Source organism: Cololabis saira, chromosome 10, assembly GCF_033807715.1.
Source record: "Cololabis saira isolate AMF1-May2022 chromosome 10, fColSai1.1, whole genome shotgun sequence".
NCBI lineage: Eukaryota > Metazoa > Chordata > Actinopteri > Beloniformes > Belonidae > Cololabis > Cololabis saira.
The window spans coordinates 17,726,448-17,743,275 of record NC_084596.1 but is presented as its reverse complement, the minus strand read 5'-3'; the positions used below and the strand labels follow the sequence as shown (position 1 = coordinate 17,743,275).

Sequence of the window (16,828 nt, the reverse complement as noted above, 5' to 3'; positions counted from 1 at the left end):
AAAGTTGTTGATTCTTGAAAAAGTGATAAACGGGTTTGTGCACTAATGTGACATCAGCTAGCATTATTCTACCTCGTCAAGGAATCTTGCTGAACACTTACGCATTTCCACCCTTTGCCACAGTGAGGCGCTTCAGTCGAGAGGATCTAGATTCACCACTCAAGAAGGTCCCATCTCCAGACAGATCCCCCCAGGCCAAAGCTGCCCGCACAGAGCCAGCTGTGGTGTACGTTGAACCAGTAACATTGTCCACCTCCTCTACGCCCACATCTGGCCGCACGGACGCCTCCAGCCTCAGCTCCAAGGCTGAGCGCATCGCCCGCTACAAGGCAGAACGCCGTCGGCAGCTGTCAGAGCGCTACGGCATCCTCCTGGACCAGGAGGCTGACATTGATTACACACCACGCTACCGTTCCAGGCGGGATCCAGACACGTCTGAGCAACAACCTTCTCCCAGGCGCGACAGAGAGAGAACCGAAGGCGAGGCACCGGGACGGGAGCCCAGGGTGCCGTACCGCTCGGGGGTTGGCAGGGTTTACATGAGGACACATCCAGATCCCACACCTGCGGATCCACCGAGTCCCGGCCAATCGAACCAAAACCCTCCCCCGAGCCAAGAGAGGTCGAGCAGGTTTTCAGAGAGGGAAAGAGCAATGAATATGGAGAACTACCACCGTGGTGGGCCTTCGGAGCGCTCAGCCAGTTACAGAGCCAGGACGCAGGAGCAGCATCCAGCTCAGACACAACACCAACAACAACAGCAACAGCAGCAGCAGCAGCAGCACACCCACCACCACCCAGATGCTGCCCACCAGGAGCCAAGCCCCACCTCCACCAGGGACTACAGTATTGCATCCGTGCCCAACTCTCCGCGCACCGGCCGCAGGGCATCCCTGCCCTCCACTCGCTACGGCATCTCACCTGGAGATCTATTCATAGAGCAGCAGGCCCAGAGCATCCTCAGCAGACAGGGGTAAGTCTTTAAACCCTACTGTAACGCTTCAAAATACACACAAGGAGAGTGTTTTTCTACATTAGGAGCTTTCTTATGGAGGCAAAGTACTTTATGACGACTGCCAGGATAGTGTGCCCTCACTTAGACCTTTGGATTGTATCCACATTCATGAGGATTTTAATGTGTGCAGCTGCAGCAGTGCTTCAGGGTATTGTCTGCTGTATTTTTGGACTGTCTTTCTCCAAAAAGAATTCCGTCCGCATGAGTCTATCTATTTTAGTGTTGCAAATATCAAGACTCGTCGCAGCTCCAACTGGCCCGGGCCTTGCTATCCTGCTGCCTCTGCTTTCTCTGGCAGTGCTGAGATCTTTCTAGATTGAGACTCCAGTGCTCCCAAGCTTGTTCTGCTCCAGTTTCACATAGAAAGCTGTTCTGGAAAAGGTTGGAGGGTGAAAGGGAAGATGGCAGGGCTAGGTATGATTTCCTTGCTTCCTTGCCAAGAGGTTACACTGATTTAACAGCAGCTTGGTTCATTAGCTAAGAGCTTCTCACTTTCTATTAACAACTTGGATATGCTGCCAAATAAGGAGGGGGGAATTGTAACGCATGTTAGGAAAGGTAAATTAAGATGTACATGAGTTAATAGTTCTGGGACTGGTACACTCCACCAGGTCAATAACGCATGCTGGTCCGATTATCACAGTAGATATGTAAAATATTGCTTTTAACACGCTTCAAAACACAATGATTCCAACTGTGCAGCATCTAGTTGTTTTGCTAAATGAGTTGTCATGGTCTGAAACTGTCAAAACATCATCCTGTAGCCTGGGAACGCTGTCCCAGAGTGATTGGTGTCTCAGCACAGACTCAGAGAGTCAGACAGTCTCCAGCTGGCCTTCAAGGTACCTTCCTTTCACGATGGCATCAGTGTGAAGACCCACCAAACACACGTCGTCCACCGGGCACATGTGTACTGGTACACGGTACCGGCAGTTCTTATAGACGTGCTGGTCTTGATTCCTCGTATAGCGATTGAACTTGGTTACTTTAAAGTACTTTGAGGACACATGGTGTTCTACAGTAAGTTGTACATAACTGTGAATATGCCGAAGCTTCACATAATGTACATTTTCTTCTGCTCCGTAATGTGAAGAGGTGACGAGACCAGACGTTTGAGAAAAATGTTCCCGGTGGACGAGCATCTAACGCTCTCCCCATTACTGTGGTATGTCACTGTGGAGTTGTAGTCATAGTGCCCCACCTAACAAACGTGTGGTTTTTGACCTATTTATAATTTGTTTTAGCTGTAAAACTTTCATATCTAAGTTTAATCATTTAACATTGTACATTTAAAAACTCAAGACTTTAAACTGTTATTGAATTCATTTTTAATATTCTTGAATAATAACACTAATTTGTGATGAAGATATTTAAGAGAGTCCATAACAAACTTACATTTACAGGTTCACATGTTATTTTTCAGGGTGAGAAAATACATTTTTCTGACTTAAAAAGTATAAAAAAAAGTATAAAAATGATGTTGCCCTACATCTGATTTATTGCAGGGTGCCTTGTATATCAGTTTTAACTCCTGTGGCTTTAAAAAACAGGAGCTAAAACCCTCGATAGACTAGAGGGAAGCTGCTTCATGGCCATTTTCAAAAACATTTCATCCATACTGCATACTGCAGTGTGCAGTATATATTGCATTTTGGTCCAGCAATCGTCCTTCGTACAGTGTGTGGCACCGTAAATGCATATAACTAGCACACTGACCAATAACTAGCACACTGAAGAAAATTTAAACATCCAAAAGGCATAATGGACCAACTGCACTGTTGCTAGCTAATCTGAGGTTCAGACTTTAACTGTTAAAGTTCTGTGTGATGCTAGAAAGTCATTTTACCTCTAAGACCTGTTGCACCCTTGTCATTTGTACCTGTAGTTCAGCCTGGATCTGAATGTTAGATTCAGCTCATTTGCTAAACTTGATCTTTGCCAAGCTTACTGACCAACAAAAAAGACCTATTTATGTGCAAACATGCAGACGCACAGATATACATATCACCTGTAACCTTTGGTGATGTTAATTTTAGCCTGGTAATTATGCTCACGTTGTTTCTGCTTATAACTCTTGGCCTCTTTGTCAAATCACAAGATCGTGCAGCAGACTTTGGAAGCTCACAGAGGCTGCTGATTTCCTTTCAAGCCATGTAACTTAAAGTTCTCTTCTAAGTGTCAATGTTTGCTAATATGCATTTCAAAAAAATGATTGAATCCAAATTAAGTTTTCGATTAGAGTTGAAATGATCAGCCCTCCTCCACACATTCATAATTCAACAGATGTGTTTTTATATCTATTAGCTGGAATTCATATTTTTTAATGGATGTGAAATTAATTTTGCACGAAACAATTGTTTTTAAGTAGGCTGCACTAACTCTGTCGGATTATTCTCGACATGGAAGAGGATTTCCAGTTTCCATAAAGTTAAACTGAGGATCAGCTGACTCTGTAATTGTGTGAGGCTGAACTCATGGGCAGCTTTGAGCGCAGCCGTTGCTTTCAGTTGTAATGCTGCTGTTTAAGTAGCGCCATGTTAAAGCGCGGCTAAGTTGGCCACACACCAAGGCTGCTAACTGCCCAATATGCCCTCTTAAATAAACTAAGAACTTACAAAGGTGGCTTTGTAACGCAGGAGCACACGTTGTTGACCTGCTTCATGTTATGCTGGATGTGTCCAATGCCTTTTCTTGTACGTATATTCTTATTAAAGCAGTATGACTCTGTGTGGGTAGTTAAATGAGCAGCTGAGACGTGTTAGTGAAGCGCGCTTAATGGAGTGACAACATCTTTCACCTCGAGACGCTGACTCAGTCAGACGCAGACCCACAGACTTCAGCACTTGTCAGCAAGAGTGCACTCATGTTGTCCCCCACCTGAGACTTCTGCTTGTTAACTCGGATGAAAGTGACGCTTTGACAAAATCATCGCAATGAACCCTTAATTTTCCCATGAGAGGTTTTGTAAATGTTTTAAAATGGTCTCATATACTCTGAAAGGTTCCTGAGGAGATTCATTATAGCAGTGAGAAGGTGTGAACTGCTGAAGCAGTGACCCTGATAAGTGAAAGAGCCAGACACATGCATATTTCTGATGGCCATTTTGTAAAGGAAGAGAAGGACTTAACCCCAACAAACATGATTTTGAGTTTGGTGGTTTAAAGTGTAGGAGAAAGGACTTTCCTGTCACTGTTACAAATTAAAACCCCTGTGTAAGCCACCAGTTCTAACTTCCCTCGACTTATAGTCATCTGACGTTACCAGTTAGTATTAGTGTGTGCTCATGTGGCACAAGCACTGTTTAAGTCCTTCATGCCATTTCAGATAAAGCAGATGCCCATCAATTATATCTGGCTTAGTGGTCTACAATGAGATTAGAGTAACCTTTGACTACCAGGGGTCACAAGGAGACAGATGAAAATAGTTGCACTTGCTTTTTGGCATTGAGGCATGAGAGAGGGAGAGTTGGATTTGAATTGGAAACTCACAGCACATTGCTGCTTGACCTTGTATTCAGAACAGGATTTCAGGAGCTGAAAGTGGTCCCATGATGGCCTCATGTTGCCGCCTTTCCCTTTTATATGTTTCATCATGCACGGTAGGATTTAGACGTATTTAAGAAGTTATCTTTGTGCAAAATTGAGTTCTTGCTTTCTGCACATTGCCTACTGAGTACTAATGTTGTTTGCCCTCTCGTGTATAGCTGATCTTTGTTCGGATATAGCACTTTAATCAAATGATTTAGTTGGATCACAAAGCTGTGAGGGGTTTATTTGATGTTTGTGGATTATCAAAAAGTTTGATTTAAACCCCCTCAAATAGCTCTTCAATTGAAACAGCTTCTCAATGTCGGATATGCATTCCTTTCTCCAAGAATCAGAGCAAGGGAGCGTCTGTCCAGGGATGACACAGCCCTGAAGCCTCCTGACTGGAGCCCAGACATGCACCCGGCCAGCAGGCATCGTACTCATGGCAGTGGGGTCCAGTATACCTCACAGCACTCAGAGCACAACAACCATCAAAGGACTGTTTCCCAGACCGGCCCAGACAACCATCCTGCTCACGGGCAAATCACCTACCTGTCCTCCACCTCTGGGTCCCAACGCCCTGTCCATGCTCTGGACTCCCAGCCCTACTTAGCCATGACTGCTCAGGTGCCAACTGACACACCCTCTGGACCTTTAGAGGTACAACCACGGAGAAGAGTGAGTGCCGACCAGATCTATGCCGCCCAAAGGGAGGCAAGGCTGGAGGCAAGGCAGCTGTTGAGGGAAGGAGCCCACACGCAAGGCCTGCTCAAGAGCAGGAAGGCCGTGTTGCCCTCAGAGATTCGCAGAAGGGAAAGGAGCGTGGATGATACTCACAGGAGTTGGCATGAAGGCATGGACTGGGAGAACGTTAAGCCAGAGCAGAGGAGGACAAGTCTATTAGAGGAGGACTGGGACTGGGAGAGGCCAAGGGAAAGAGGGAGGGAACGACATGCACAGAGGATAAGGGAAAGAGGAAGAGAACACCTTTCCGGTGTCTCCAGCCAAGACGAGAGAACATTTAGATCCATGCAGCTTTCCAACACCTCTGTAGACCAGCAGAATACACACCATCAGCCACTGGAGCCGGTGTACCATCAAGCTCCTCAAGTCATGCAGCCAGATCCCCTAACACGGGAACAGTGTGAACCGCGGATGAGAGAACGTGCCGCTCATAGTCAGCCAGATCCTCAGAGGCAACATCACTCCACCAATGTGCCACAGGAAAACCAAAGACAGGCTCAAAGATGGCACGAGTATGAGCTACAAACAAGACAGCCTCAGAGTAAACAGCATGAGCCCCACATAAAACAACAAGAGCCCCGACTAGAAGAGGAGATTAAACCTCAGACACAACAACAAGCACCATCCCAACATCCTAGGCTGGACTCAACTCTCTATCTGCAGAGGGGCAGCTCTTTGCCTCAGGCCAAACACAGAAGCCTGGAAACCAGTGGCCAACAATGGCCCAAACCCAAGTCACGAACCCGCTCCATGTCCGACATCGGTATAAGCCAGCACTCAGCCTTGTACTGTGTTGAGAGAGCTGGGGCCAGCAGTGAGGCGTCCAGGATGGCTCCTACTCCTGGGATGGCAAACGGAGAGATGGGCACCCTGGACACGAGAGTGTCGGTCAGACAGCTCCGGCACTCTTACCTGGAGAACGCCAACCGGAAACCTGAGCTGTAGGTCCCCTGGCATGGAATGGCATGTACCATGTGTTGCACCCTTAAACAAGCATCTAATAGTGACTTTGTGAGCTGCTGATTCATGCAAGAATAATATACATTTCACTACATAGCATAAACATTTGACATGATTGTGTAGGTTTAAGTCACATATGAAAGTTATGGTTTATTTAGTTTCTTTTAGTCATCAAATGATGGATTGCTGCTGCATGTTTATATGAGGTAACGTCTCTTAACAGTTGGATTGCAATCTGGTTGTGCTCAGCGTGTGCAGTAATATCAGCGTACGAGGGTCTGCTTTTCTGAGTGCAGTTCCTGCTAAAAGCAACACCAAAACTAGTTATCTGGTTTATTCTTCTGGTTTATTGTTGTATGTTTTTTGTTGATCTTTCCAAAACCATGCACCATCCCAAAAGTGAACCTACCAAAGTAGAGCTCTCAGCTATGGAGGTGGATCCAGCCAGCAGCAGCGAGCCTGACAGGGGAGCTCGGAGGCCTCGGCGTTACATAACTCCAGGAGACAGCCGCATGTCAGAGAGGTTCAGGACTCAGCCCATCACCTCTGCAGAGCGGTTGGAGTCCGACAGGTACGGCACAGGCTCCCTGCACTAATCTACAGAAGCACTTCAAAACATTCAGTTGCATATCCCACTTCCAAAACAAGTCAGTGTGTCTTTTAAAATCCCTTTATTTGTTTGAACCTTTTATTAATCTTCCAAGACTCTGGTTTGGTATTTTTATTTCTTGTTGCTTCAGCCCCCCTTAAGCACAATTAAATGTTAAGGTATAGCTATATTGAGATCACATGTCTTAGCAGGTTAATGTACATACATTATATTTAGTGTCTTAAAGGAGCTTGAGGCTCCTTTTAAGAAATGAGACTCTCTAGCGCCACCCTTCACCACGACGGCCGTTGGGGGTACTGCAGCCAACAGTGAAGCCGGCACGGGAGAACGGGGAGAACGTGCGTGCAGCGTCATGTGACGTCACATCCGCAGGACAGCGCGGGAAATTCGGGACCGAATTGCAGCACATTTTGCAGCACACAGCCTGTTCAAGGCAACGGAGAGATACACTAGAGGGCTCATTCTTTTGGGTTTGGAACGCTTCATCTGACATTATTACTAGAAAACTTAAAATGTATACACATTTTTTTCATAAATTCTGCCTCAATTCGGCCTCAAGCTCCTTTAACTGACCAACTCCAGAAGAAAATTTAAACAAATCTAAAATTTGATGCCTGCGACATGTGGAGAAACGGATGGAAAAGAGGCATATTTGTCATTCCTTTTAAATTAAAGTTTTATTTGTTTGGTAACTGAGCGTTTGTGGCTCAGCTGTCGAGTCCAAGACAAATATCCCCAAGTGGGACAATAAAGTATATTGAATTGAATTAAATTGAATACCAAGGGGAATCTGTGTCCGTTCTTGTTAAACACAAGATTTAAGAAGCTTGACAGTGTTGCCATCATTCTCTGATTCTCCTCTTCATGGTGCACCATACAAGGAAGGCAAATAAGACAGATCTGTACTTGTGGCCTGCCAGTCAAGCTCATTTTTTATGAAGTCATGCTATTTTTCAAGTTGTGGCGATTGGCGTCTGGTAATATTTTGCTGCGATAATTGTGATTCTGGCATATCTCTCCCCAAAACTCCAATACGTGCCTCTGCATCAGTGGGACCTGACACATATGCAGGTCATCCCTGCCATGACTGCCATGCGTCCCTACATCATGGATCAGCATCATAGAGGCTGCCTTTACTTTTACTTAACTTTGCTGGTACTCGTCTGGCCTCTGAATGTGTATCCATTGTTTTTCTGTTCGTCCCAGATGAGCTCATATCCAGATAACTGTTTCTGTGCATACTGGACATATATCTTCTTTGTGTAATGCAGTTTCGGGCTTTTGGGGTACTTTTTTGGATGTAATGATGAACTGCATGTTTTTTCTAGATTCTTCCAACCCCAATTGCCTTTATTGATCCCAGTGGCTTTTTTATTCAGTGTGTCATAGAGGTCATATGCATCCAAATGTTTGTTTCCTTGGCCTTTCCATGACTCTTTGCACAACATTGTGTTCTGTAGACATTGAAACACCTAAGTCCATGCAATGTTTTCATTAGAAACGTATTATTTGAACTATAAAATTATCTGAATCAATTATCTTAATACCATAATGAGGTTTTTCAGTGAAGAGTCGTAAGATATTTAAACAGTTCTCTGCAAAATAAACACATTACAGATTCAAACAAATTACCGTGGTAAATGTAGAATTCTCTGCATTTACCACCATTTACCTCTGCCATCTACAAATCTCTGAGGTTTGTAGAGAGTCCAGTGGCTGCTAAAGCTAGAAAAAAGGTGTTCTGTACATGTGACTACTTGATGGTTAATTCTGTTTTCTCCAGGTCCCGTCTCAGCCCATCACAACTACAGGATGCTGAAGGTAGCTACTATCTAATGCTATAATTTCCTTAGAATTTAAGGTTATATCCTATTTCTCTATTCCTTCAAACATTCCTTTATGCAGCATTTAGTGAAATCTGAAACATAAAAGCAATATGAAAGTAGAAAGCATGCTTTTGTTAGTGTAGAAATGTGAAAACTCTTTGCAGGCAACATTTTTAGAGTTTTGCAGGGCACGAGCCCAAATGCAAAAAACTGAAAAATTTGGAGCATCAAAACACAACAGGGTAATAAAACAGACAGACTAGCAGCCAAGAGACGGAGAAAAGACGAGACCCAGGCGTGTACAGCTAAACCTGAATTAAATCGCACAAGGAGTTAAACTTTGAAAATAACATTTTGTAAGATTACATTTTAGAAAACAAAACCTAGAACAGCAAAAGTAATAATGGAAAAAAAGCTTTGGGAAAGAAAAATAATTCAAGAAAGTCAACATCAAAACCACAAAAACAACAAAACATTTTGTACACAAAGACACAGGATTTATCCGTCCTTGGTGCTTCACTGTTCAGCTTGGCTGCGTTGTTGCCAGATACCGAATCCAATTATCGCACAGAGATCCCAAACTATTGTATTTTGTATAAAATTATCGTAACAGTGGCGAAAGAGAAACGAGTTAGCTGATGGCGTGGGGCTAAGGAGGTGTGTCCTCGTGAGAGAGAAAGTGTGGACAAAATAAATAAAACATGACAAAACACCAGATCAGTTAGGAACGAGTGACCCTGATTCTGATATCCTGGATACTGCCTTAAGAGAAAGGAACTGTTTTTACTCAGTTGTCTATTTTCTTCAGGAGATGAAGAAAAACTGGATGAGAGAGCCAAGATGAGCGTGGCTGCGAAGAGATCTCTCTTCAGGGTAAACACTTTCACCGATAATTACGCCAGATTGTAAAAGAAGAAAATAATTACATTTGGATTCAAGCAAGCATATGTTTTGTTTTTCCCTTCCTCACTGGATTTTGTTACGAGTGATATTCTCCTGACTTGTCTCTTTAGGAGCTGGAGAGGGCATCGGACGGAGGGATTCCCAAGCCCCGCTCAAGGAATGCTGCCATCGAAAGACGTCTGAGAAGAGTTCAGGACCGCTCGCACACCCAACCCGTCACCAACAGGGAGGTGGTCAATGCTTCAAGGTACATGTTTTCAGCTGTTTTAAGACGTAGCTTTGTATTTTTCTTTTTCTTGTCTTCTCCATTTCCCCCGCCCTGTCCTCTTTGCCACATTTTCACACACAACTGTGTTTCTTGGTTGTATTGTTCTATATCTTCTTTTCTCCACTGTTAAGTGACCCCGCCACACCGTCACAACCTGTGAGAGTCCCCACAAACGCAAATATCGATCCCCACAGCTCCACAGCGGCCACTGCTGTGACTAGCATCAGGTGGGCTGGGCTGCCTTGTTATGTGCAAACATGTTGCTGGCTACGTGAATCGCCCCCAGTAGGACGTATAGATAACTCTGTGACAGACAGAGTGGCTTGAGTGCATGAAAATCGAGCAATAATTAGAGATTTTTAAGGTCTCAGTGCACTGTAAGCATTAGATAGTCCTAATTGGGTTTAGAAAATATGATGGATAGTTTTATGCATTAACTAAATTAAATGACCATACTTTGTTGTGAAACATTAAAGGGAAAGTTAATTTTTTTACAACCTGTACCTATACTCACCCAGGCAAGTTTGGTGTCATTTGGAGTCCTTCAGAAGATATTAGGGGTTTTTTTGAGAGCCATTTCTCCATATAACGGTAGTGAACGGGGCACAGCGGGACACAGACGATGCAGCGTCTAAATAACACATGATTGTCGCGAAACTCGTTCATTTATTTTATGAATCACTAGATCTGCTTCCAGTACCTGTTGTCTACATCCGGGGCTGTGTGTGTAACAAATAAATCAGTTTGTAAACAGGACCTCTGAACTCATGACGTCATCTCTGTGCACGCATCGCAGACACAGCTCTGTGTACAGCTGGAGTTCGCTACTGTTAGTTTACTGTTGAAACATGTCTGAATATTTGTCAAATTCTGAGGTTGTGGACGACGACTTTGAATATGATGGACGTCCTTACCGTTTTGAGCCAGAGTATACGGCTGAAGAGCTCACTGAACGGAGGACAGAGTGCGCGCACAGAGATGACGTCATGAGTTCAGACGTCTTGTTTACAAACTGATTTTTTTGTTACACACACAGCCCCGGATGTAGACAACAGGTCCCGGAAGCAAATCTAGTGATTCATAAAAGAAATGAACGAGTTTCGCGGCAATCATGTGTTATTTAGACGCTGCATCGTCTGTGTCCCGCTGTGCCCCGTTCACTACCATTATTTGGAGAAGCGGCTCGCAAAAAACCCCTAATATCTTCCGAAGGACTCCAAATGACACCAAACTTGCCTGGGTGAGTATACGACCATAAAAAATGCCAGAAATAAGGTCCAGGTTGTAAAAAACCGAACTTTCCCTTTAAGAAATAAAAGGATCCAGAACAAATGATTTTCTCAATGCATGCACTCAAGCTTTGCCTTCAAATTAAAATGCATCAGCTTTTGTTGTTGTTGTTGTTGTTGTTGTTGTTGTAGTAGTAGCTCAAACTGGCTCAATTTTATCCAGTTTCTGGAGAGAACTGCACCTGTGTCCCTCGCCAAAGTAAATCAGCAGTGTTTTGTGCTCTGAGCAGGTCTTCATCTCCCTCTCCTGGTCGCAGGGCTGATGTTTTTATCCAGCTCAATTTAAACTGTTATTTCTAGTCCCTCTTTAGTGATGTGTGCACCTTATAAGGGGGTGGGGGCGGGGGCTTTTGTTTATGCAATAGTTCATCCTGTGCCTTCTATCTGCAGTTTCTCAACATTCGTTCTTGCAATGTTTTGGCAAGGATGATAGTGAGGGAGTAAGTATCATATCTAATGGAAAAGGTCAGAGGTAGAGCCGGTTGAAGCATGCTACCTGTCTCATTTCATGTGTCTTGTGGTTTGTTTACAAGGTTTTACTCAGCACTCTGCAGAGAGCTTGCTGCAACCCCTGCAAACATCTCAGAGCATTATATGATTATCTGACATGTGTGTGCCGATCTACTTATGTCTCCGTGGCTGCGTTTGTAATCTGACACGATTGTCACAGTCAGGTGCTTGCAGGCATGTTCATCACTGAGACGGTACGAGTTTAAACCGAGGCAGAAAATATACTTCAGTACATCTTAGATGGAGCTTTCTTTCTTAAGATGGTATGTGTCCTTCATTTAAACATTAGATATGGTTTCTAATTTTTTTGTGAACCAAATGTGGGTTTTATGGGATTTGCAAATCTTTCCTTTCTGATTAAATCTAGACAGAAGTCCAACTTTTTGGGAAATGGGGTTGTAATTCAACTGTTAGATACTAAAGAGTTTTAAATCCTTTACAATCAAAATCAAAGATTGACATCTCCGCTGCTATTTTAACAGCATCCAGGCATCTTCTCAGCCGGACGCAGAAGTCCAGGAGCAGGACAGAGAGGTCCAGGATCAGCAGAAAGCTGGTCAAGCTCCCGGTACCGGAGGAGAGGTCAACGGCCAGGCCGTCTCTGAGGACCCCGACCTTTCCACACTGAGTCTCTCGGAGAAGATGGCCTTGTTCAACCGCCTCTCCCAGTCTGCGCCCAAAACCACCGAGGAGGCTTGTGGGGACACCCGCCTGCGCCGGGCCAACGCCCGCTTCCAGACCCAACCCATCACTCAGGGGGAGGTGGAGCAGGTACAACCCGTCTATTCTAACCTAAAAGTAAATAAACGCTGCTGCAGAAATGTAAACGATTAGACATTTTTCAAGATAAAGGGAGATGACTAAACACAAACCATACAATCTTCTTTCCCTTTTTTGGTGTTAAACAGACTAACTGACTTTCATTTAACAAATAATCTTAATAGGACAACAAAACGTGACAAGAAAATTGCAGAAACTGTCAAATTCTCAGGTCGACTTTAAGGTTGCAGATCTACTGGAGCATCAGGTCGGGTGAAGAAAAAAGTGAAGTCTATCTTCACGTTATTCTTTGAATTTTAATAGCATCACTTCACAAAGTCATTTAAAAACACTTAATTATTCTGAAATGACTAGACTTCTGAAAAGCAATGTGTTAGAAGAATCACTATTATCACACTAAGGGGAGATGAAGAGATGATTCGAGGCTGGACTCCACTGCCCTGCCCCGAGACAGACACACAAATGGGAGATGGGGTTGCAAGGATTCCTGCATACTTCTGCATACTTTACCTCGTTCATACTGAAAAATGTGGCCAGGCTAAGATTGCTTTTGCAAGAAAGCAACAGCAGGAGGATTGTAAGGACCAGGACCAGAGAGAAAATGCACATTGCAATCTTGATATTGTGCAGCTGCATTGAAATTAGTAGTACATCATTTGATCCTTTTTTCATTTTGTATTTATTTATTTTTGTGATCTGCAAACGGCCTTATTCCACAGAATAAATGAAAGTTTCAGGGTTGCCAATTTCAAACAATACACACAACAATTCACATTCAGAGAAATGTTTCTTTGATCATACGATAACAATTTGCTAATATTTTTTGGGGCTTTATTTAGTTCCCTCTATGTGAATCTGTTTTTGATTTATCCTATCCTATAATTCCATTTACTGAGTCACTGTTGAGGGTGTAAAAATGAAAATAACTCTTCCTTCACAATAAGCTCTGAGAAAAACAGTCTAAATGCAAATCTCAGAAACTCTCAGGTGCTTTCAAACAGCTGGGATTTCTCCAGCGCACCGTCAGCACTGAGTCATAGTCAATGATTGATGTCCACGCAGGAGGCTGAGCCACCGGTAACATCCACAGCAGTGTTTAGCGGTAAATCGGAGGCCAATCAGGAAGGACATGTAAGACCCCTGCTGCTTACAGGGAGATTATTTATTGATCTGACTGGTCCTGCTGGAGACCAGTGTTTGTGGCTTTTGAGGCTGAGCTTGATCGCGATCTTAGTTAAATGCCATGCGTTATATGCAGCATGTAATGGAAAGTTTATGGTTCCATGTTTGCTTTCTTTTTTATTAGAGATGCAGCGATTGCAACTTTCCTGGCTGATTCTGAGTCCCAGTTTTAGTCAAAGCCTGGCCCTGTCTTTTTAAAAAACAAAAATCAACACCATGGAGTAAGAAAGTCAACAAGTAAAAGATTACGGAGACTGCTGGCTGTGCGCCTTATTTTTAGCCTGTGTTAGTGTTCGTGTTACGGCATTAGGCGTTTTTAACAGGGTCATGCTCTTTAAGTGTTGGATTAAGTTTGTTGCCCTAAACTTTTTGCTTGTTGTTTCTGAACGGGAACATCCAGAACCAAGACATGCTTCCCAGGGGCTTTCATTATTAAGTCCTTAATGACCTAAAAAAAATTAAAGTTGATTTATTGTACTGAACCTTATTCTATAGTGCATCGGACCATAAAATCACTCGACCAAAACTCACCTGAGTTCAATGATCAGTCGGTGCATCTCTGCTTATGGATAGTTGCTTCTGTGACATGCTTGTTTGTAATAATGCCTCTGACGTTTGAATGCAAGCATGTTGTTAGTTTATTCAGACCACACCTCCAGCCTGAGTAAACTAACTCAAAGTATGAATCTGGAGAATATGTTACGATATTACACACAACTGTGTGACGATCCAAATATTTAGGTCCAAGCGTCTTTGGTTACTTGGTTACTCATGCGTGGGATAATTTACAGATGGCATCATATTGCAAGAAAAAAAACAGATGATAATGATAACACAGCTTTAATGTTGTTTTTTAAAAGCTTTTATAGATGCCTCACATATGGAAACCATAAATGGACAAATAATGACTCAATGTGGATCTGTGACAGAAAACAGATTGCTCTTTTTTTTTAACTTATTGGCTGAAATTAAAAAAAGCCCTCTTTGTTGACACATTATAAATACACATTGGTATTTGTTATAGGATTATGAGCATTATTTGGTTTTAATTTAGCTCATCCATTTATGCTGTAATAGCTCTAGCACACAAGATGGCTATGCCATGATTGTGGCTCATGATTGTGGTCATGTGCAAATATCAGTATACCCTCTTTTAATTGTATGCTGCTTTTTGTATTTCTTTAGTGTGTGTGTGTGTGAGTAAAAACAGTCAAAATCATTTGATCATCGTGGGTCTTAGTATTAGCCAAATGCAACCTCTGACAAATGTGTCAAACTTGAAAATTGTTATATGAAATAATTTCATAATTTTCCAGACTAATGTACAGAAAGTTTCTCCAAGACTGTTGCTCATGTCTTTCCTTTCTGGCATTGTGTCCCAAACACCTGAACGCTGCAGTTGTATCTGCTTTCATGATTAATTCCTCGAGCCTTGATGATTAGCAGCTCCTAGCTGCAGCTTACCGGCTTAATCCTATGGAAGCAGCACTAGGAGTACTACTACCAAAACTGGTACTGCAGTCACTTTCAAAATATTGTTGAGCGGCGTGTACCCTCCCCCTCCTCCCCCCGACCAGAGGTTGCCAGGTAGGCTGCAGAATGCAGCAGGAACGTAGGCTGCCATGGCTGCGATCATTAGAGCCGAGCTGGCAACCCGGATGCCGAAACAATACTGACTTGGTGATTGGGAGATAGGTGGAGGGTGGAGTTTCAGAAACAATACTGACTTGGTGATTGGGAGATAGGTGGAGGGTGGAGCTTCAGAAACAATACTGACTTGGTGATTGGGAGATAGGTGGAGGGTGGAGCTTCAGAAACAATACTGACTTGGTGATTGGGAGATAGGTGGAGGGTGGAGCTTCAGAAACAATACTGACTTGGTGATTGGGAGATAGGTGGAGGGTGGAGCTTCAGGCCAAAACAAAAAATGACAACATAAACATCAGTTGAGGGCTGCAACTCCTCTTTTTAAACTGGAATATCCTGGCTTGAGTGCTGTTGTCAGTGACATAAGTATTTGAAATGAACATGATTTTTAAATGTCTGTTGACATATCGGGGTCATTTTATGATTCGTTTTATTATTGCTCTTACATACAGCTCCTTTAAATAAATAATGACCCTTTAAAAAAGGTATATGTTAATGTTCATTTGAAGTGATATTTGCCCTTGTACTAGGACCTACTTTGGTCAGCTAGTTTTTACTTTTGCGTTTTTACAAACACACACACACAAACCAAAGCTATTAACTTTTGCACACAACTCAATGTATTTAGCTTTGATTGATTATGACCTTCCTCTAATTGATCCACCTTTTCAATCATTATTCATCTCCAACTTGTTGTCAATCTGTTCACGATAGTTCATCAACATATACCAAAACTTTTATAACATTCTTTAACAGTGTTTTATCAATTACTAACTCACCTGCTTCAATCAAATTCATTCTCTTTCACTGTTCCCATTCTAACTTGTTGACATGACTGATGTTCCTACAGCTGAAAAGTGGAACCGAGATCAAACTGGAGCCCCTCTCAGCCTCCCTGGTTAAATCTGTGGCAGCCGTCACTTCCCAAGCCTCCGTCTCCACGGTAACCGTCGTGCCAGGAGGCGGCGGTGGCAGCAATGACGATGGTTTTCATTCAGGGAAGTCCACTGCCATTCCCTACATCCCTGCCCAACAACAGGCTTCCAGCAACACGGGCGTCCACCAGGTGAGGGCGCCCAGGTATCTCTCCCTGACCCAGACCCGCGACCCGGGCCATGCCGAGCCCGAGCTCCACTCCTCCCCTCTCCTCCCTGAGAGTCGGGAGAGAGCCGTGGCTCCTCCTTTCCCCACCTCCTCTGCCACTCACAGGCAGCAGGGGGAGACTGTGGTGGAGGTCTGGAAGAAAGAGCGGCAAGAGGAGGAGGCTGGGAGGAGACGGCAGGGAGGAGCCAGAGAAGACGGTCAAGGTGGCAGCATCCAGGATAAGCTGCACGCTGACAGGGACGGAGAAGACGGGCCACGGCATCCTCCGCAGTCTTTCCAGACCCCTTTGTTACCGGGCGACTCGGAGCCCCTGCCCAGCTGGAGAGCTGCAGACGGAGCCTCCCAGGAGGACAGGGAGAAAGGGGAAGGAGGAAGAAGGGAGAAAGGAGGCCACCTGAAAGAGGCTGCACCAGCTTATGGTTCCTTGAACCAGGAGCAGGAGAGAAGCAGTGGCATCTCAGGT

At 43.9% G+C, this 16,828-nt stretch overlaps 1 protein-coding gene across 10 annotated transcripts in view; it reads left to right on the top strand.

Moving 5' to 3' along the window:
• Nucleotides 1-16,828, top strand: part of LOC133452501 (supervillin-like) — a 79,933-nt gene that overhangs the window by 15,665 nt on the left and 47,440 nt on the right. For 6 of the 10 annotated variants that reach the window (XM_061731856.1, XM_061731852.1, XM_061731853.1 and 3 more), the window contains 11 exons: nt 124-973; nt 1,780-1,857; nt 4,890-6,227; nt 6,647-6,817; nt 8,640-8,677; nt 9,491-9,555; nt 9,696-9,832; nt 9,985-10,080; nt 12,135-12,423; nt 13,495-13,563; nt 16,112-16,826. In XM_061731856.1, the coding sequence (XP_061587840.1) occupies nt 124-973; nt 1,780-1,857; nt 4,890-6,227; nt 6,647-6,817; nt 8,640-8,677; nt 9,491-9,555; nt 9,696-9,832; nt 9,985-10,080; nt 12,135-12,423; nt 13,495-13,563; nt 16,112-16,826 (3,846 nt within the window). The remainder of the gene's footprint in view (nt 1-123; nt 974-1,779; nt 1,858-4,889; nt 6,228-6,646; nt 6,818-8,639; nt 8,678-9,490; nt 9,556-9,695; nt 9,833-9,984; nt 10,081-12,134; nt 12,424-13,494; nt 13,564-16,111; nt 16,827-16,828) is intronic. The other 4 variants (XM_061731858.1, XM_061731857.1, XM_061731855.1 and 1 more) reach the window with 4 other exon arrangements.